The 22,471-nt window shown below is 39.6% G+C and overlaps 1 protein-coding gene across 2 annotated transcripts in view; it reads left to right on the forward strand.

Moving 5' to 3' along the window:
* The first annotated feature begins 1,261 nt into the window (after positions 1 to 1,261).
* Positions 1,262 to 22,471, forward strand: part of ZNF292 (zinc finger protein 292) — a 96,384-nt gene continuing 75,174 nt past the window's right edge. The window contains exon 1 of one of the 2 annotated variants that reach the window (XM_040474104.1): positions 1,262 to 1,507. In XM_040474104.1, coding sequence (XP_040330038.1) covers positions 1,340 to 1,507 — 168 coding nt within the window. In that variant the 5' untranslated portion in view covers positions 1,262 to 1,339. The remainder of the gene's footprint in view (positions 1,508 to 22,471) is intronic. The other variant, XM_040474105.1, reaches the window with a different exon arrangement.

Below are 22,471 nucleotides of genomic sequence, written 5' to 3' on the forward strand. Positions count from 1 at the left end.
GTGCCTGATTAGTATTATTGTTTCTGAATTTCTGTAGACCATTCGGTTTTAAGAAAGATAAGCGTCTTGTCTAATTTCCTACTACTAACAAAATATTCATTTTATTATTCTGAACTTCAGGGTTAAGGACTTTTTTGTAGTGCCTCTTCTACTGGTTTGTTCAAGCGTCAGGTATTCATTCCTTCCAGGTTGTAAATAAAATATGGTTGAGAATGTCATGTCTATTTGCAGCATCAGAAAAAAATGCTGTTGAATTTATAATCATTCTTGATAACCTTGTTCTTTTGGCATCATCTTCCCCTCCTCCGTTGTGATTTTTAATGGAGTTATTGCTGGTTTTTTTCTTGACCTACTTTCTTTACAAAAGCTTTCATATAGAGTGTTTTCAGTGATGGTGATTTCTGTAGCGTGTAGGAAAAACTCTTAAATCATAGTGAAACGGATTAGCTGGCTATCACTTATTCTAGGAATGTTTTCGTGATTTAAAAATCGTCTGGTTACAACGTCCACAATTGCACAGAGTGAAATCTTTTAAGCTATGCTTTTCATGAATTCGCTCCGTTCTCCAGAGGGAGGATTTCAACCTCATTCTGTTCTGATCCAATTGTTATTTTTCTTTGTTGCCTCCACCCCCTAGAGAATTGTGTTTCCTGGGGAGAGACGTTCTTGGGGCTGAAGGGGAGAGTCAAGTGGGGTGAGATTTAGTACCTTAGGCACTAGATCCCTCCTCCGCCCGCCTGGGGAGAAGTCAGAGACAATTTTGACAGTCCATAATCCCACTTTGGCTCTCACGCTTGTGGTCCATGGGTAGGTTTTACCTTCTTGCTTTTCCCCTGCCTCTGGCTTGCCTGCAGGCCAACCACAAATGCTGCCATTGCCCCAGCCCACCCAGAGCTTTCGCTCACCCGTCCTCTTGGGGAATTAGGACATACGTCCGTAGAAGACTTCGGGGATTGGGGAAAGCCACGCCGGAATCGGGACACTCGAGAGGGCAGCCCCTCCCCAGGGTTCCCCCCCCCACCCCCCCACGGTCGCAGCGCCCACGTGACCGACAGCAGGCCTCCACCGGCCCGCCCCTTTCGGCCGCAGCAGCCCACTTCCCGCTCGGGGTAAGTAAACCGCGGTTTTCCGCACCGCCCCAACCCCGCCCTCTTCCTTTTCCCTTCCCTTCACCTCCCTCGGGCTCCCTCGCGCCAATCTCCCCGCTCCCCCATCCTCCCCACCGGGCCCTTTGTACGTGCTCGGCGGCGTGCGAGCGCGCCCGGCACGTGACCCCGCCGAACGTGGCATTGTGTTATCACGTGACCCAGGTGCGTACGCGACGGAGCGGGGTGTGAAGATGGCGGACGAAGAGGCCGAGCAGGAGAGGTTGAGTCGCGGCGGAGGCGGCTGCGTCGCGGAGCTGCAGCGCCTGGGCGAGCGGCTGCAGGAGCTGGAGCGACAGCTGCGGGAGAGCCGCGTGCCGGCCGTGGAAGCGGCCACGGAGTACTGTCAGCAGCTGTGCCAGGTGAGGGCGCCTGGGGGTCCCCTCCCCCTTTTCCCCAGCTAGAGAGGGAAGAGGGCGAGCGAGCGCCTGGCGGCCGAGCGGTGGTCGTCGCTGCTGGGGCATCGTTGGCGCCGCCGCCCAGGCGGGAGCGGAGAGTACGAGGCAGGCGCCTTTGTGTGGCTGCCGTTGTGGCGGTTGTTGTCGGCAGTTCCCAACTGGGGGAAGGGAGTTGTGGTCAGGGCGGAAAATCCCCCCGCCCCTTTCCTTCCCCGAACTCGGGACTGCGCGGTCCCCGAGGCTGAGATGTAGACGGCTGAAGACTGGAGCCCTCTCCGCCGCAGGGAGAGGGTAAGGGAGGAATGGAGGCCAGGTCCCCTTTTTCCTCCTCCTCTTATTGTGCACTGGGGATTACCGCGCCCCCCGCCTCTGCGCCTCTGGTTTCCCACTCCGACGGGCCTCCGCCCCCACTGGTTTGATTCCTTTGCTTCCCCCTGCTTTCATCCGTCCCGCCCCCGGCCCCGTCCTCCCTGTCTCCCGGCCTTTGTTGTTCGAGTTTCGCCTTAGGACTGAAGGGGCCTTTGTTGACGTTCTGGGAACAGTCCCCGCCGACCCCTTGGAGCTAGCCGAGACGTTCGGGGGTGGGGGGCGCAGAGGTTGTCCTTTCCTGCCTTTGCTTGCTTGGTGCACCACTTCCATGGTGTGAAGGTTGCTCTCCTCGGTAGAGGAGAGGAGCTCTCCCTGCTCCTACGGTCGAATGTTTTTGTGGGGCGGCTTTCCAGAGTCCGCTTCTCTTTTGCTTTCACCCTTGGAGGAGTACGGTTTCCTCCGCCCTTCCTCCCGCATCTCCCCGCCACCCTTATTACTTGGATCCTTCCCTATTTGGCCTTCTGGTGAAAAGGAGAGGGTTGAGGTTCTTGTGGACCTGTGCTCAGGTCAGTTTCAGACCTTTCCTTCCTTTTCTTGCACAAGGACACTGCTTTCCAGTAACTGCGTTCTAAGCAGGATTTGGAATGCTAGTAACACTGCTTGATAGCAATCGGAGAGTTTGGGTCTACATTTGGATTTGATTAAAAACCCTCCAGTTACGTTTGAAATTTCAAGGTGCTGTTACTGGTTGTGGTGAAGATTTTGGCTAGATTGTCTTGAGGAGGAAAAAGACCATATATGCAGGTCCCATTTAGAGTTTATTTGTGAATGTATCATCATAGAGAAATTGTTTTGGAAACATAGTGAGCTTAAGCCAAACAATGGGAGGACCATTTTAGAATATTCGAATAGATTACGTTTTCACTTAATTTTTCACCTCCAAGTTCTGAAATTTTTTCTTTATAAGATAAGGGATACTTGAACACCTACAAAAAATTCAATATGCACGTTATTGTCACTATTTGGTAGTAGTTCATTATCTAAAAAAAAAAAAACTGTCAAATTAGGTGGTGACTTCTCTAGCAGTATATGCAATGTGAAAGCTCCCCATTTAGTGTACTCTAGGTTTGGTGAATACTTATGTCAAACTTAGAGATTCCATCATTCCTTTGAATCCTTGTTTTCAATTTTTTTTTTTCCAACGTTTTATTTTATTTTTGGGACAGAGAGAGACAGAGCACGAACGGGGGAGGGGCAGAGAGAGAGGGAGACACAGAATCGGAAACAGGCTCCAGGCTCTGAGCCATCAGCCCAGAGCCCGACGCGGGGCTCAAACTCACGGACCGCGAGATCGTGACCTGGCTGAAGTCGGACGCTCAACCGACTGCGCCACCCAGGCGCCCCTGAATCCTTGTTTTAAAGAATTGTTGAAATTTGCCAATTTGACCTGCCTGGAACTACTTGTTAATTGGTCTTTTAGATGTATTTATTTTAGATATAAAAAAATACTTGACACCCTTTTAAGGGAAAGTCTTTCTTTATAAGTGAAGTCTGATTTTTAGCCTTTGAAAAGTATTAAAGTCTAGCTTTGCTTAAAGATACTTTTCAGATAGCAGTGTCCACAGATGGGTTTAAGGCTAATTTAAACACACTTGGCCAGGAATATTTTTACGCAGGATTAATAATTCTGGGAAAATGGAATCTCATGCAGGTAGGACTTTTTTGAGTGTATGCCACATCATAAAGTTATCACTTTCAGAAATATTTTTAATGGATGAAGCAGCATTTCTTTTTATTGATATGAAAAGAATTTCCTGTATTCCTTTTAAGCTATTAGTCTTATAATATGTAAATAGTTTTTATTGACCCATGCTACAGGAAACATAATAAAACAAATACTGGATTTGTGGATTTCAAGAATAATGAAATATTTCATGCATTAAAATCCCACAATAATTTAAATGCATTTAAAAGTAATCTCCATTACTTGAACAGTTAGAGTGTATCTGATATTCGATCCCTTTAGAACATACTCTTTTGTGGTTTTTTTTGTTGTTGTTGTTGTTGTTTTTAAGTAACCTGTTACTGTTTAGTGATTTTGTTAAATGGGAGGTAACTTGAAACATAATTGTTTCTTTAAAATTGTATCCCAGCCATTAATACTTAACATTCTGATATGAGTTGAGCAAAGAAGTGGTTAACAAAGAATTTATTAGAGCAATCTAAAAACAGTACTTGAAATGCTAGGGAGCTAGAAATTATGTCCTGATTTCTAGCGTTGAGATTAGCTTTTTCTATGTAAGGGTTTCCCACAAAACTGGGATATTTACATGCTTCAGAAAGACAAAGATAAATATTTGTCAGTGGGCTTCAGAGTTAATATTCTCTATGTGTTAATGCTTAGTGCTTGTGTGATCCTAACTTGCATTTATTTAAAAAAACAAATTAGTTTAAAGAAATGAATTAGTTTATATTTTGAATTTTTACCTCAGCAACAGATGAGTTTCTGGAGACTATGGTGAAACCTACATAAGTAGAAGTTGCTTATACATCCTAGTTAGTAGGTTTTTTTTTTAATTAAGTACAATAGATTGCGTTCTGAGAAGTAAAGTAGAAATAAAAGACATTAAATTTTTCTCACTGTTAACAGTATTGTTTTCTTTATATTGAGTTGGAAGTATGCCCCCTTTTTACTTTTATACCTGAACATTTGCTTAAAGCTGAAGTAGGAGGAGGGAAAGGTGGGAAAGGATGAGCGTAAGAGAGTACCTGTCAGAACTCAAAAATTTCCTTAAATCTTTGCAAGCTAGCTTTAATATGGGTACTGTAATTGACTTATTAATTTTATTTTTTTTTAAGTTTATTTATTTTGAGAGGAGAGAGAGAGAGAATGCACACTGGGGAGGGTCAGAGAGAATCCCACGCGGTCCCTGTACTGCCAGTGCAGAGCCCATTGCAGGGCTCATACTCCCCAACTGTGAGATCATGACCTGAGCAGAAGTGCGAAGCTTAACCAGCTGAACCATCCAGGCACCCTGATTTACTAATTTTCTTAAAATCCGCTTAGAATAAGAATATAGGATAGCCAGAAGTAATTTCTTGCACTTATTTGTGTCAGGATAATTACTATATAAAAATTGATTATAGTTGGAACTTCTTGGGCTATTTTTTGTGTTAGACCTGGTCAGTATTCACTCACTCACTCACCATCGTTAATGAATACCTACACTGTGGGCCAGGCAGATCTGGTCCCTGGCTTGAAGGAGCCTACAGTCTCTGAAGGAAGGTAAACAACTAATTGTAGTAAACTGTGATTTGTATCTTTTATTTCTGAGATCAGTGTAGTAAAATGGAAAGCTACTTATTTGGAAGTTTAAACAAAAGCATTTCAATAGAAGAATTATTCTTAAAAGATTTTAAAATAATTACTTAAAAAGTTAAGCCATTGTAATAGTTGGAAGAATGATTTGTTGGGGCATGATGTTGACAGCATTATATACTGGGCTGGATGACTGGTTGATTAATACATGAATTGTGACTGGTTTTGGCCATTTATCTTCTGGTGACCGATAATTATTTGAAAAGGTTGAATTGATTTGTGGAAATAAGTTTGTATTTTGTATCTGCATGCTTTCATTCATACAAGCAGTGTTTCTCAACTGGCATAGTCCTTTTCTTCCTGAAGCTCTCTCTTTTAAGGCATTTGAAAATAGGTGGGGTCAGTTTGTCATTTGCAGGATCTGTGGATGTGATAGTGACATTTAGTGCCCATGGGCCATGGGTGCTAACTTTTGAGGTGATCAGGACAGTTACACCCCACTGAAAAGTATTCCTCTGCCTAAATACCCAGAATGTTCTTTGGAGGAACACAACAGAAAGAAAAATAACATATTAAGAAGACTTTTAAAAGTTATTATGCTCTTTTCATTTTAAGATAATATAGTTAGCATATTAAGAATTGTGGTTAATCTGGAACAGGTCCAGGTAAATGCTTGGCCATATTTAAATTCACACTGAGCTTGAGAGGTCAAGAAAATTTCTGCTTCCTTAGTAGAAATTGCAAGTAATTACTTAAACAATTACTAAAACAATTCACTTTTACTGGGGTAAGTGGGTAGCAATTTCAGCATCCTTTATTGTCCTGATTAAAGCAGAGGTTTGACCTTTTGATATAATTAAAATTCTGTACTTTTAAGAAAGCATTTAATGCAAAGACTAGATTTAGATGTTAGCAGGGGATATAAGATACAGAAGACTCTAGTATATAAAATAATAAGATTTAAATGAAACTTCAAGATGGTAGTTGAAGAAGTGTCAAAAGACAGTGTATCATTAACAGATTTACTTTATTTTTTTATTTTATTTTTTAAATTGAAAATGTAGTGTACCGAAATTTTTTTTAAATTCAAACAGAGAAAGGGCATACAGTAAAAACTTGATTTTCCAACCCCAGACCTCCTGTCACCCTCCACAAAGACAGTTCCCCAATAGTTTTTTATCCATCTTTCCAGAAATACATATTTGTCCTTTTTAAAAAATTAAGTGGAGGGGCGCCTGGGTGGTGCAGTAGGTTAAGCGTCCGACTTCAGCCAGGTCACGATCTCTCGGTCCGGGAGTTCGAGCCCCGCGTCGGGCTCTGGGCTGATGGCTCAGAGCCTGGAGCCTGTTTCCGATTCTGTGTCTCCCTCTCTCTCTGCCCCTCCCCCGTTCATGCTCTGTCTCTCTCTGTCCCAAAAATAAATAAACATTGGAAAAAAAAAATTTTTTTTTTAATTAAGTGGACATATTATATACTGCATCTTGCTTTTATTCACCAAAAATATCTCTTCGAGATCATTCCATAGTTGCTCGTGTAAATCTGTTTTTTTTTTTAATTAAAAAAATTTTTTTAACGTTTATTCATCTTTGAGAGACAGAGAGAGAGACAGAGCATGAGTGAGGAAGGGGTAGAGAGAGGGAGACACAGAATCCGAAGCTCCAGGCTCTGAGCTGTCAGCACAGAGCCCGACGCCAGGCTTGAACTAATGAACTGCGAGATTATGACCTGAGCCAAAGTCGGATGCTCAACCGACTGAGCCACCATCCAGGCGCCCCATCTTTTTAAAAATTTTTTAATGTTATTTATTTTTGAGAAAGAGAGAAACAGAGTGTGAGCGGGGCAGGGGCAGAGAGAGAGGGAGACACAAATCTGTAGCAGGCTGCAGGCTCTGAGCTGTCAGCACAGAGCCTGATGTGGGGCTTGAACTCACAAACCATGAGATCATGGCCTGAGCTGAAGTCGGACGCTTTAACCTAGTGAGCCACCCAGGCACCCCGTATATTTTTCTATTTTTAATGTTTATTTATTTTTGAGAGAGAGAGGGGGAGACATAGAATCTGAAGCAGGCTCCAGACTCTGAACTGTCAGCACAGAGCCCGATGCGGGTCTTGAACCCACGAACCACGAGCTCATGACCTGAGGTGAAGTCCAGTGCTCAACCAACTGAGCCACTCAGGCGCCCCCATGTTTTTCTATTTTTAAACTGCATGGTAATTCCAGTCTGTGGCCATGCTTAATTATTGGTGGCTATTTAGATAAATAAGTTAATTTTTTGCATAATAATTTCAATAAATTGTTCAAAGTAGGAGGTAAGCACTCTGGCTGGGGTATCAGAGAAAGCTTTACTGAGATAGGATTTGAGCTGGGCCTTAGTACTTGTATTAACTAGTGCCTTATTGGTGTAAGAAACAAAAATCAAAACTATTAGAAGAGCTACCGAGTACTTAAATTATATAGTTAAAATATTTTAGTGTATATTTTAGTTTCATCTGTTTGATACAGGTTCATTCTTTTGCTTATCTGCCTGTTTTCTTAGCTTTATTATAGTGGTATTTTGAAAATGCTCGCTTTCTTAAAAAAAGCTAAACTTGGGGTGCCTGGGTGGCGCAGTCGGTTAAGCGTCTGACTTCAGGTCACGATCTCGCGGTCCGGGAGTTCGAGCCCCGCGTCGGGCTCTGGGCTGATGGCTCAGAGCCTGGAGCCTGTTTCCGATTCTGTGTCTCCCTCTCTCTCTGCCCCTCCCCCGTTCATGCTCTGTCTCTCTCTGTCCCAAAAATAAATAAACGTTGAAAAAAAATAAAAAAAAAAAGCTAAACTTTATTCTTTTGATTATTAGAGGATATCTTAAGTTAATTTTTGGGACACTTCTAATCAGAAGAAAAGATGGCTTGCTTGTTAATTAGTGATAATTACTTTAGGTATTGAGGGAGTAATAAGTCATTTAAACTTTAAAAGTGTAGGTAATGCTCAGGGGAAATAAATTTTTAAATGTTCATAATTAGTATGATTTCATATTAGAGATACTAAATTCTACTTTCCAGAATATGCTTATGCCAATTTTAGCAAAGGAAAACTTTACCAAATTTTGCTTGCCTCCTTTTTGACACTTTCTGGTCCTAAATTGAAATAGGGCAAGATAAGATGTATTCTGCAATTGCTCTTCATAATATTTTATATCACTAATCTGTAAAACCAAGGATCTTTGAAAATATATGTTCTTAACTATATGAAATTGTTGGTCTATTTATTTGCCTTGAAATTCTGTCAAAGTTGAGAAATTACCTTGTTTTTTCCAACTCCCACACATAAGTCCAGTTCATAAAATTCACCAGTCATCATGAAAGAAGCCTCATTTACAAAATGGAAAGTTTGTTATTAATGTATTTGTTACATACTCCCTGTATTGTTTTCCAGGAGAACCTCTTGATTTGCTGTTTCTCTTTCAGCCTTGAGAGTTGCACAGTGCACCTCAAAAACAAAAAAAAATTTTTTCCTCCCCCTCCTTGACTTTACATTACAAAAACTTAACGGTCTGTAAATACATATATTTAGCCAAGAAAATATGTTACAATTCAATTACATGTATCTTTTCTTAATGTATTTTAGATAATTAAATTCCTCATGTGGGAGTACTAAGGGAGCTATGGAGCATTATGGAGCTCTCTGCCTTCAAAGCTCTTACAAAAATTAAGGCATATATTGAGTTAAGCAATAATATTAGATAGTAAAATAGTCATAAATACAATAAGTGGAGTATGAAGTAAGAGAACTGGTCATTTTGAAATTGATTTAGTAAAAATTAAGCAGGAAAGGAAAACACTATTTACATTGGGTCTTGAATGAGTTTAGATAACCAAACAAGTGGGAAGGATGGGAATAAACACCCAGAAAAATGGAACAACTTCAAACTGGCATCTTGGATGAAAATATCAGGAGTTGGTTTGAAAAATAGGTTAGAAAAGTGTAAGAACCAGACTAAGGGTTTAGGATCCAAACAAAGGAATTTTAATGAATCTTTTAAGTGTAGATAATATATAGTTACATTGACTAAAGACTCTTTTTTCTAAATTTGGGGCATTGAAACAAACAAAAAGAAGTTCACAATGGTAAAACCTTTGGTATTTGTTTCCTAAGTAGGCTCCGTGCCCAACATGGGGCTTGTACCCTGAGATTGAGAGTCACATGCTCTACTGACTGAGCCAACCAGGCACCCCCAACTTTGTTTTTTCTTGAAGTATCCTGAGTCAGTTTTATTGCAATGTGACAAACTACCCAAAAACATAGTGGCTTTGGAAGAAGAGGTGTTTGGGGCTTGGAACTGAGGTTCCAGCTGAGGTTAAGAGTCACATGCTCTAACAATTGAGCCAGCCAGGTGCCCCAGAAGAATAGCTCTTTTTATTACTGTTCTCAAGTCTGTGGGTCTGTTGGGTGGTCTGCAGTCAGCTGGTAGGTTGTGTGGGGCTGAATGTCCCAGATGGTCTCACTAATTTGTCTTGTGGTTGTCAGGTGGGTTGGTCAAGGTTCTTCAGTTGGGTTGGCTCATCCCCATTCTTATCATCTAGTAAGGTAACCTAGGATTTTGTTACATGGCAGGAAGAGAACAAGTTCTACTGCACAACTGCTTTTTAAACCTCTGCATGTGTCGCATTTGCCATGGTCCCTTTGGGTACAACAAGTGATCAAACCCAGCTTCTCTTGGGTTCAGGGAGATGTGATTCTTTAGGGATCATTTATGTAACGATCTACCACGTATCTCATTTTCCTTTATTCCCCACTGCAATTTCAGGCACTTATATAGGTCAAATTAAAATTTTTCCTCTCTATAGCCCTGTCTTTGCTTTTTTTTTTTTTTGGTCACCCATATTCAGTAATCAAAGCACAGCTCTCTGTTCCTTTTCTCTTAGTTTGGCAAAAGATATTTTCAGTCTTTTTTTTTTTTTAAGATTTTTTTAAACGTTTATTTATTTATTTTGAGAGAGAGCGCGTTTGGCATGTGAGGGAGGTGCAGAGAGAGAGAGGGAGAAAGAGAGAATCCCAAGCAGGCTACACGCTATGCTGAGATCATGACCTGAGCCGAAGTCAAGAGTCAGCCACATAACCCAACTGAGCCACCCAGGTGCCCCATCTAGTCTCTTTTACTAATCTTATTCTTTATTTAGAATTTTTTTTTAATGTTTATTTATTTATTTATTTATTTATTTATTTTAATTTTGTTTTCAACGTTTTTTATTTATTTTTGGGACAGAGAGAGACAGAGCATGAACGGGGGAGGGGCAGAGAGAGAGGGAGACACAGAATCGGAAACAGGCTCCAGGCTCTGAGCCATCAGCCCAGAGCCCGACGCGGGGCTCGAACTCCCGGACCGCGAGATTGTGACCTGGCTGAAGTCGGATGCTTAACCGACTGCGCCACCCAGGCGCCCCGATGTTTATTTATTTTTGACAGAGGGAGAGTGTGTGCGCACGCATGCGAGAAAGAGCCAGTGGGGGAGGGGCAGAAAGAGAGGGAGACACAGAATCTGAGCAGGCTCCAGGCTCTGAGCTGTCAACACAGAGCCTGATGTGGGTCTCGAACCCACAAACCACGAGCTCATGACCTGAGCCGAAGTCAGACACTTAACCAACTGAGCCACCTACCCGCCCCTAATCTCATTCTTTAAATAGAAGAAGGGTATCCCTACTACATCACTCAAACTTCGGAAAATTTGTAGAACAACCTTTTTATTTACAATAGTTCACCTTAATATTAAATTTGGTCGCAGTTTGGTGTTTTGTGCTGTCTATACATTGTACAGTCCAATAATAGCATCCTAGTTCTTATCTTAATCTTTGGCCCTCTTTTTTTCTTAACTGAAGGACTTGCTTTTAACCTTACTTTCTATTTATGAAATTCCCCAATATCCTGCTTTTATCTTTGTACCTAATTGGCAGTCCAGTACTTACAACAGTGTTTCTCAAATTTGAGTTTGCAGAAACCCAAGAGACTGAGTCTACAGTTACAAGTTTTGACCTCAGCTCATAGATTAAGATGTAACTTTTTTTTAACTTCAGCACTTAGTTGTCACACTGAACTATCACAAAACCATATATATCCTTACAATGTGTGATGCATTCTCTTCTATTATTTATTATTATTTTGAAAAGCTGCTCTTGATTTTATAGTCCACTGATAGTCATAACCAGCAGTTTGAAAAATACTACTTGTAGGGTCATCACTGTGCTCAGTTTAGTAGTTAAGTACAAAGGTAGGCAGTCCTGAGTTTATCAGTTGGCCTTCTAGCTGATTCAGAACATTCTTATATTTTATTTAGGAGGAGCATCAAAATTAAAATACAGTTTTAAGTTTTTTTACAGTGAATGCTGGAAACTGCATAATGACCATGGAACCCAGTTTGAGAAATACTGGTGCATAGCATAACATACAAATTTAAGCCTTAGCCCAGGGCTCTGTTTGCTCTGTTGTTTATTTTTGTCCATCCTTTCACTGTTCAATGGGAACTTTCTGCTCCATCTAAATTGGTCTCTTCATTCCTTACAAGTATACCTGTTCATTTTACTTCCTTTGTGACTTGACTTAGAGGAGCCATGTTATGTAGTAGAAAGCCGGATGGATTTGATTTCAAATATGAGCTCCTCTGCAATCTGGACAAGATCTTTAGCTCATGCTTTCTTTGAAAAAATAAGGCTGGGGTGAGAGTGAAGCTTGGAGTTAGAGGCTGGACTAAGCAAATTGAAGAGGAAAGATTTAATGTTCAGAACAAGCACTGTTAGATCCTTTACTAATAGTGAATTGTTTAATCTGAAGACCTGTGAGATCATAGGATTAAATACCATTCAATTTGTTTAAATTACCCATTTAATCCAAATTGCTTCATAGGATCTCGTCATTACTATGTAATACTTGTTTGGTATGACACTGAATCATTAGAAAATATTAAATTTTATTAGGTATCTGTTTAGGAAGACAGATATTTGGTTAAATGGCTAAAATAAAGCAGTTCAAATATCTCTACAGTGTATTCATGTGGAACATTTGGCATCCTTATTGATGCCTGACATAGGCAATGTTATATATTAACTTTATACCTTGTAGATACAGGTTTTATATTTATAAAGAGGTAATCTAAATTTAAAAGTGGTAATTAATAATTGACTTGATTCCTACCCCAACCAGTTTTATGGGGATATATGAAAGTTAGCATATCAGATATGTATGCTGTAGTAATTTTGGTTTACCAAAGTTAATTGAAGCAAATATTTGTGATTTTTAAAAAATTTTTTTAATTAAATAAATTTTTAATGTTTATTTTTGAGAGAGAGAGGGTTAGAGTGCAAGCGGGGGAGAGGCAGAGAGAGGGAGACACAGAATCTGAAGCAGGCTTCAGGCTCCTAGCTGTCAGCACAGAGCCCAATGTGGGACTTGAACTCATGAACCATGAGATCATGACCTGAGCTGAAGTTGGTCAGATGCTTTATTGACTGAGCTACCCAGGTGCCCATGATTTTTTTTTTGTGGGGGGGGGGAGTGAGTGCACATGTATTGGGTGCACAGAGTGGGGGGAGCAGGTAGAGGGAGAGAGGATTTTATTGTATTTTATTTTTTAAATGTTTATTTATTTTTAAGTTTATTTATTTATTTTGGTGGGGGGGGGTGCGGGAAGAGAGCCAGCAGGAGAGTACAAGTTGGGGAGCGGCAAAGAGGGAGACAGAGAATCCCAAGCAGTCTCCATGCTGTCAGCACAGAGCCTGATGCAGGGCTTGAACTCACTAACCATGAGCTCATGAGCTGAAATGAAGAGTCAGATGCTTAACTGAGTCTCCCAGGTATCCCTAATTTATTTTTGAGAGAGAGTGGGGGAGGGGCAGAGGGAATTTCAAGCAGGCTGTGCACTGACAGTGCAGGTGTAGGTTCTATGTAGGGCTTGAACTCATGAACTGTGAGATCATAACCTGAGACGAAATCAAGAGTCAGATGATTAACCAACATAGCCACCCAGGTGCCCTGCAGATATATGTGATTTTTGAAAGACAATTATTTCCTTTAAGTAGCAGTGATTTTACTACCTTTTTTAGGTGAGCTATTATCATCAAAATCAGGCATTTAGAATTTTATTTTATATATATTAGAGAGAGAGAAGTGTGCACTTAAGCTGGGGAGAGAAACAGAGGGGCAGAGAGAGAATCTTAAGCAGGCTCCATGCTCAGAGTCCAGTTCCATGACCCTGGGATCATGACCTGATCTGAAATCAGGAGTTGGACACTCAACTGACTGAGCCACCTAGATGCCCCTAGAATTTTGTTAACTCCAAATCAATAGCTTACATTTTGTATTTTCTATATAAGCATTTCTTGATCTTTCCCTAAGTTTTGCAGGTATGGTCTCAGTCAATAAAAAACCTGAAACATTACATGTCTAACTTAAAAGTATTAACATTTTATCAATTCATACTCTGCAAATACAAATTTTTATTTTTAATATTTTGAAAAAAACTTTCACAAGATTATATATATTTTTAAACTTTTTTAATGTTTATTTATTTTTGAGAGGGAGAGACAGAGCATGAGCAGAGGAGGGGCAAAGAGAAAGGGAGACACAGAATCTGAAGTAGGATCCAGGCTCTGTTGCTGTCAGCACAGAGCCCGATGTGGGGCTCAAACTCACAGACTGTGAGATCATGACCTGAGCTGAAGTTGGACGCTTAACCGACTGACCCACCCAGGTGCCCCTCACAGGTTATATTTCTAAAGAATAAAACATAAAGTTTAATAAAATACTTGTTAAAATTGATACTTAAGTAGTTTGAATCTTGTGATGTACTGTGATTTGGACTTATCCAAATCATATTTGTATCACTTTATTTTAAAGCTCTATTAGGGAAATTAAAAAAAATTGTTGCCTGCTTAAATTGGGATATTACACATAATAACTGATATTATGAATAAAACTTACATTCTCAAAGTGATCATGAAGTTCATGGTCAGCATGAAGATATTTTGTAGGAAACAGTTCGGAATGCTTGTATCATAACTAGGTGTTTCTTTAGTAATTAAGAATTCACCCTAGTATGTAAAACTGAGTATGTTGACAAGAAGTTAGTCAGACTTAGTATATACAATATTGTGACCTGTTTATAAAATATTTCTGAAAACGTGACCTGATGTTGTAAATGCTACCTTAAAGAGATTTAAAAAAAAATTTTTTTTTAACATTTATTCATCTTTGAGAGACAGAGACAGAGTGTGAGCAGGGGAGGGGCAGAGAGAGGGAGACACAGAATTTGAAGCAGGCTCCAGACTGAGCTGTCAGCACAGAGTCCAGTGTGGGGCTTGAACTCCCAGACTGCGAGATCATGACCTGAGCTGAAGTCGAAAGCTGAGCCACCCAGGCGCCCCAAAGAGAAATTATTTTTAACACAAAAAAGACATTTGAGGATTTACCTATCTTCATTGAAACCATTTGTGGTGTTTGACACCCCCCCCCCCCCCCCCCCCCCCGGGGGGGGGGGAATCATTCCTAAATCTTGTTTTCCTTGATGAAAGAAACCTGTTCTTTGTATCCTGTCTTTCATATATACTTTTCTTGACAGCCCATTAGATACTGTGAATTAATGGTTTGGGATTCTAAGGACACTGGTTTTAATTTCCACAAAATTGTTTATTGTGACCCTTGGCATGCTTCTTATAATTTTTCTTTGTTTCTTTATCCTTGAAATGGAAATGATACAGACCTTTGCTGTAAGAATTGATAAAAGGCGTAGTTATTTTAAATGATTGTTAAAATATAAAAACATTTTCATTTACACTTAGAGACTACTTTGGAACCACCTTTGATGTTTTATATGTGATAATGACCCAGCATAATTTGGAAACTCTGTCATTTTCAATGCCATCTATTATCATCACTTTGAAAAATAACAATTACTGATTTACCAAATTTTTTGAAGTCTGTATTCTAGAGAAGGTGGAATTTGATCTTATAATAGTTTATAAAAAAAATCTTTTGTGGTGCCTGGGTGGCTCAGTCAGTTAAGCAAGCATCTGACTTCGGCTCAGGTCATGATCTCATGGTTTGTGAGTTTGAGTCCCGCATCGAGCTCTGTTGACAGCACAGAGCCTGGAGCCTGCTTCAGATTCTGTCTCCCTCTTTCTCTCTCCCTTCCTCGCTCTCTCTCTGTCTCTCTCTCTCTCTCTCTTTCTCCCTCTCAAAAATAAACATTAAAAAATATTTTTAAAAAAATCTTTTTATTTTGGTGGTGTGAAGGGGAAAGAGATTACTTGTGTGTGGCTTTACCATTGAAATCTTTCCTTCATCCAAAATTTGAAACCTGGGATTTGAGAGGCTGGGGATGAGAGAAGGTGTATTACATTATAACTAAAAGTATAGATTTTGAACTATGGTTTGAATTACAACTCCCTTATTGGACTTCAGGCTTGGTTTTGTGTCTGTGTCCTCATCTATAGACAAGGTAATAATATCTGTGTTCAAGCTGTTGTGATTAAGGCATAATGTTTGCTGATCACTTTGTATATTATGATGCTGGAAGTACACAGTAAATGCTAGATATTAATACACTTAAGAGGACTAGATCTGAAATTGTCCCTCATGAATATTAATATTAGTAAAATACTGTTTATTGTCATCTAGATAGTGGTTTTGAAACTTAAAAATTTTTTTTTGTTAAGGGAACTCCTTTCCTCTACCCCAAAGTCTTACTTGATATCTTGATGTATAAAACAGCAAAGTTTGACAAGGACTGATCTAACACAAAACAGTACCATGCCAGAGTTATAAAAGGGGTTCAGGCATACTTCTTTTCTGACATTATTTTCTTAAACAACTGGGATTTTTTCCCCTTATTTTTCTTAATTTTACTCCTTTCTTCTTTGTATTCTGGTGAAGATCGTTTATGAATGACACAATAAAGCCATCACTAACAATTTTCATGTATTGTATTTAGTTTTTAAAGAGTTTTAATTGTGCTGCTTACTTTTGTTTTACATACCATGCATGTTAAGTAAACTCATTTTTTTTGGCACCTGAGATTTAAAATAAATTTATTTCTCTGGAAGCATGGAGCTGACATGTATGTTGTCTGAATAGAGAAATCATACCTTTTCAGAGGAACAATAAACATTAAATACTAGTGAAACTTAAAACAATTTTTTTTTTTTAATAGTGAAACTTAGGGGCGCCTGGGTGGCTCAGTTGGTTAAGCATCCAACTTCAGCTCAGGTCATGATCTCACGGTTTGTGAATTTGAGCCCCGCAATTGGGCTCAGTGCTGACAGCTCAGAGCCTGGGGCCCGCTTTGGATTCTGTGTGTGTCTCTCTCTCTGCCCCTCCCGCCTCTCAAAAATAAATAAACATTAAAGCAATAATAAAAAAATAGTGCAACTCACACACAAGTAGTTCTACAGATATACTCAATGCTAAGGTTTTAATCTTTTTTAAAGTTTATTCAGAAGACCTATGCCATCTTACACATTCCCCCAAATCTTCATCTTATTTTCTCTGGAGCTTTCATTTTCTTCCTAGTGTTTCCAGAGTAGTGGCTGTTCCCTGGAAAGTGGATCTTTCCATCAGTGCAGTTGAGATTCTCCACGCCCTCAGAGAACCTTTCCACTTTTCCTGTGTCTTCGTCATTTTTCTTTCCATCATTCCTGACCTTGAACTTGCAGATATGTCTTTTTCATCTTTTTGCTTTGTTGTCATTTATTTTTTTTTTCCTTTTCTTTTCTCTCTCTGTCTCTTTTAAGTTTATGTATTTTGAGAGAGGGAGAGAGTGCAAGTGGGGAAGGGGCAGAAAGAGGGAGACAGAATCTCAAGCAGGCTCTACACTGTCACCATGGAACCCATTGCAGGGCTCGAAGTCACAAACAGAGAGATCATGACCTAAGCCGAGATCAAGAGTTGGATGCTTAACTGACTGAGCCACCCAGGTGCCCCTGTTGGTCGTTTATATTAGGATTGTTTTCATTTTCTTTAAGCCCGTCTCTCCACATAGGAGACTTCTACCTTAAAAAGGGGCCTTTTAATCTTGTTTTCTAATCTTTACTGCCACACTTCTTGGAAAGTTACCATATTTGTTGTCTTTATTTCTTACGTTCCTTTGCAGTTTGGATTCTACCCGTCGTACTAAAGAAAATGTTCTTTTAAAGGTCACTTGCTCAGCATATTTGTAATACATTATTAAGTGTAGACCCAGGTGGCAATCCAGCAGCTCAGATTACTTCACGTGTTTGCATTGTTTGTAAGAAAGTGTAATTGTCCACATTTTAAAAATTACAAGCTTTGGAGTGCCTGGGTGGCTCAGTCAGTTAAGTGTCTGACTTTTTTTTATTTTTTTAATTTTTTTAATGTTTATTTTTGAGAGAAAGAGAGACAGAGCATGAGCAGGAGAGGGGCAGAGAGAGAGGGAAACACAGAATCTGAAGCACGCTCCTGGCTCTGAGCTGTCATCACAGAGCCCTACACGGGGCTCAAACCACAAGATCATGACCTGAGCCGAAGTCGGATACTCAACTGACTGAGCCACCCAGGCGCTCCTATGTCTGACTCTTGATTTTGGCTCAGGTCATGATCTCACTGTTTGTGAGTCCAAGCCCTGCATCATGCTCTCTCCTGTCATTGCAGAGCCTGCATTGGATCCTCTGCCCCCCCCCCCCCCATCCTTCCCCTACTCTCACGTGTGCATTTTCCTTCTCAAAAATAAATAAACATTTATTTTAAAAGTTACAAGCTTTGGGGCCCCTGGGTGGCTGACTTCCGCTGAGGTCATGATCTTGCAGTTTGTGAGTTTGAGCCCCGCTTTGGGCTCTGTGCCTACAGCTCAGAGCCTGAAGCCTGCTTCAGATTCTGTGTCTCCCTCTCTCTCTGCCCCTCCCCTACTCTCTGTGTCTCTCTCAAAAATAAACATTAAAAAAGTTTATGAAAAGTTATAAGCTTTCATACTGAAATATGGATGTTTGGCTTAATCTTGGAATGTCAGGAATCTGGCAGTATTAGACTCATTCATGGCTACAAGCTGAAGTAGCTTGCCTGCTCAGCCTCTGTTGGCATTTTAAATGTTTGTGATCTTAAGTTCATCTCCCTTCAGATTTATTTACACTGCTCTCCTAATCTTCTGCCTTTTGTGACTGCTCCTTAGTCACCTTCACTGACTCTCCCTTTTACCTGCTGCAGTTCCACAGTAATTATTAGCTACCATTGATTTATTTAAAAGGCTAGATTCAATATTTCAGGATTTTTTTTTTTTTGGTGTCATTTCCTCAAATGTTCTTTTCTTCCTTGCACTCTTCATGAGTAACCCTCAACCATTTTTCCCACTTTATCATCGTGTCTGAAATTGGAGTCTCATCAGAAAGAGGCTCATGCTGCCCTAGTTGATAATCCATGATTTACATACTAATCTTCAGTTGTCATCCACTCTGACAGCATCCCCTGTCACTCTGGATAGCATTTCCAGTTATCCATTCTTTTATTTATCTATTTTTAAATGTTTGTTTTTTGAGAGAGAGAGCACACGTGTGGGGGAGGTACAGAGAGAGGTGGGGACAGAAGATCTGAAGTGGACTCCATGCTGACAGCAGAGAGCCCGATGTGGGGCTTGAAGTCATGAACCCCAACATCATGACCTGAGCCAAAGTCAGATGCTTAATCAACTGAGCCACCCAGGTGCCCCAGTATCCATTCTTTTAGATCTTACTACTCTTCTTAGCTCTTAGCTCTTATTTCCAGCTCTCTGGAACTCTTCCTCATGGAGTTCAGCAGGTACTTCTAATTAGATATGTTTGAAATTGTACTCATCACTCTCCCTTACATTCTTCCACAAAACAGAAACGTTGTTAGTATTGGTGACATTTCCCCCACTCACACTTAAACTTAGGTTTTGAAACCTTGAGCCATTTTTAACTCCTCCTTTCACCTCCACAATCAACTCACCAAGATCTGTTGATTTTATTCATGCACTGCTTCCTGTAGCCTTCTCTGGCTAGATCTGATATATTAATCAGTGGCCACTTAGTTTCTTGCAGCAAGAAAACTCAAAGATTTTTTTTTTCATGAAGGTGCTTTTCTGTCCTCCATTCTCTTCAATCTGTCTTTATATTGTCTCTAAGATAATCAGTTATCTTTTTAAAGCATATCACATCATATACTTTCCTTAAAGATTTTATTTATTTAACAATTTTTTAACAATCCTCTTTTTAAATTTTTTAATTTATTTTTGAGAGAGAGAGAGAGAGAGAGAGACAGCATGAGCTGGGGGAGGGGCAAAGAGAGAGAGGAAGACAGACTATGAAGCAGGCTTCAGGCTCTGAGCTGTTAGAACAGAGCCAGATACAGGGCTTGAACTCACAAGCTGTGAGATCATGACCTGAGCCGAAGTCAGACACTTAACTGACTGAGTCACCCAGGCACTCCTTAAAGATTTTAAAAGGCAGCCCATTGTTGAAGACTTCAGGTTCTGTGTTAGATATCATGAGGTGAAATCTCAGTTCTACCATATAGCAGCTGTGGATTCAGTTCCTTAAACTATTAAATGAGGATAATACTACTTCATAGGATTGTGAGGATTAAATGAGGCATCATCACAGTGCCCATCACATTAGTAAGCACCACATAAGAAGCTGTTCCATGAAAAATAAAATTCAAGTTCACTTGCCTTACGTTCAGATTTATGACCTGGCTCCCAACGCACCAGCTTGGCTAATTGGGAGCCATATTTCTTCTCCGTAGCCTTAAGTCTTTATGTTTTTTGTTCTTATACTATAATTTTCATATCTTCCCTCACCTCTGTGCTTTGGCTTTAGCTTTTTCCTTTAGTGTTTCCTCTTATCAACCCCATATCTCTACATTTCTTTCCCTCAATCTGATAAAATTATTAGGTATTAGATTTCTAATGAGGCTTTCCTACACTCCTAAATGGATTTAATGACATATTTGCCTTATTTATATTAGACTTTTATGTTTTTTCTGGCTTTTATCAAAGTTTCTCTGTATTATGATTGTTAGTCTCCTCAACTTACTCCCAAATTGGTGCTTCTTAAAAACAGGGGCCGTGTCTTATTTTACTGAATCATAGGTAATTAAATCTTGTTGAATGTTTTTCTCCTCTTTTTCCCTTGAATAGATGTTTTAATTATTGGAGAGTAGAGTGAATTTTGTGCTCCTAAGAGGCTGTTACTTACTGAAATTAGGTTTCTTTTGACCACTTTTATTTCATCTCAGTTCTCACATTAGGTATCAGTGTTCAGGCAAGGATTGAGTTGGGTCAAATACATATAGTTCTTATGAAGTATACATGAGTATATGATTAATAATAGTCATCTTAATAGCTTATATTTATTAAATGCTGTGTGCCAGGAACTATTAAAAATGTGTGTATTTGTGGGAGAGAGAGAACGTGTGTGTGTGCGTGCGTGTGCATGTGTGTGTGTGTTGGGGCAAGAAAGGGAGAGAGATTGAAATTGAGAGATGAAGTCAATTCTCAACAACTCTCTCAAGTAGGTAGAATTACTATTCCTATTTATATGAGATTGCTAAGGCACAGAGAAGTAAAATAACTTGGCTAAGTAAGTAACTATGATTTAATGTTTAAAAAACAAAAAGCAAAACGCAAATTAAATAAAATTTTTTTTCCTTTAGGGAGGAATCCGTAGGTGTTGTTTTTTGACATTTCTTTTAGGGTACAGAGGGAATTTGTAATAGTAAACTTGAAGAATTTGATTTCCTTTTTCTTTAAATTTTATTTATTTATTTTGAGAGAGAAAACACGAGTAGGGGAGGGGCAGAGAGAGAGCAAGAATCCCAAGTAGGCTCTGCACTGTCGGCACAGAGCCCAATTTGGGGCTTGAACTCACGAACCATGAGATCATGACCTGAGCTTAACCGACTGAGCCACTCAGGCACCCCAGGAATTTGAAATTAAACTTTAGGAAAGTAGAATAATGAATGTAAGCCTTTTACTATTGTAGTGGAGATTAATTACTAGCCTTATTTAAGAACGTATTAATTAGGGCTCTTGGTTTAGCAATAGTGGGAATTTTATTAGTTTTGAATTTATTTGAGTAATGTATGAATCTTTTAAAGGTAATTGATACAGGAGTGCCTGGGTGGCTCAGTAAGTACATTGGGCGTCTGACTCTTGATTTCGGCACAGGTCATGATCCCGGGGTAGTGGGATTGGCCCATGTCAGTCTCTGCACTGAGCGTGAAGCTCGCTTGGGATTCTCTTTCTCCCTCTGCCTCTCTTCCTTGCTTCCACTCTCTCACTCTCTCTAAAATAAAAAATTTATAAAGGTGATTGATATTTATAAACTATAATGGGAGCAGCTGGTTGAAGAAATCGGTTTCTAAGCTCTGTGTATAACTAAGATAATTTCTTTGTTGGATTAAGAAAAAAAATCTGCATTTGTAAGGTGTTTTGTCTCTTTATTTGGCACAAAGAAGTACCTAAAATTCATGGGAAAAAATTGGGTCATTGTTTACATCGACGATATTTAAGCTGCTTTTAATTGAGTATTCTATCAGTAAACATTTGAATATGAAGCCTCAGTATAGGAGTGTCTAATTATAAATCATATATATTTATATTTATAGACTGTAGTTCCCCCTCTTATCCACTATTTCACTGTTCTTGCAGTTTTGGTTACCCATCATCATGTGTGGTCCAGAGCAGACGATCCTCCTTCTGACATATAGTCAGGTCACTAGTAGCCTAATGCTACATCACAGTACCTGTATCGTTCACCTCACTTTGTCTCATCACGTAGGCATTTTATAGTTTTATCCTAAGAAGAAGGGTTAGTACAGTACAGTAAGATATTTTGAGAGAGTATGTATACACACACACACACACACTCTCTCTCCACATATACCTATTATTACAGCTTATATACTTATTTCGGTCTGAGTACTGAATTATAAAGTTTATGTTTTAGATATATTCAATAGAAAAAGTCCCCCCACTTTTGTCCTTCACTGTATACTCTCTCTCTCTTTGAAAACCACTGGTTTATAGTGCTATGAGTAGCTGAGGTTTCTGAGATATATTCTTAAATATGATAATATATTTGCTTATTTTTCCCGTTTTCAGATTGTACTGGAGAAATGACAGCAGTGACAGCAAATTTTTTTAATTATTGTCTTTTAGTCACACTTGATGTTGTGTGTATTTCCAGTTTGTTTTTTGTCATGCTTTACCCTTTATGAAGACACCTGAGTATTAAGTGTGCCGGTTATCATATTCCCTCTCAGCTCTGAATCAACTCTGTTACTTGCTCTGTGATATTGGATGCTTT

Source organism: Herpailurus yagouaroundi, unplaced genomic scaffold (genome assembly GCF_014898765.1).
Source record: "Herpailurus yagouaroundi ecotype Mexico unplaced genomic scaffold, PumYag 139, whole genome shotgun sequence".
Taxonomy (NCBI): Eukaryota; Metazoa; Chordata; class Mammalia; order Carnivora; family Felidae; genus Herpailurus; species Herpailurus yagouaroundi.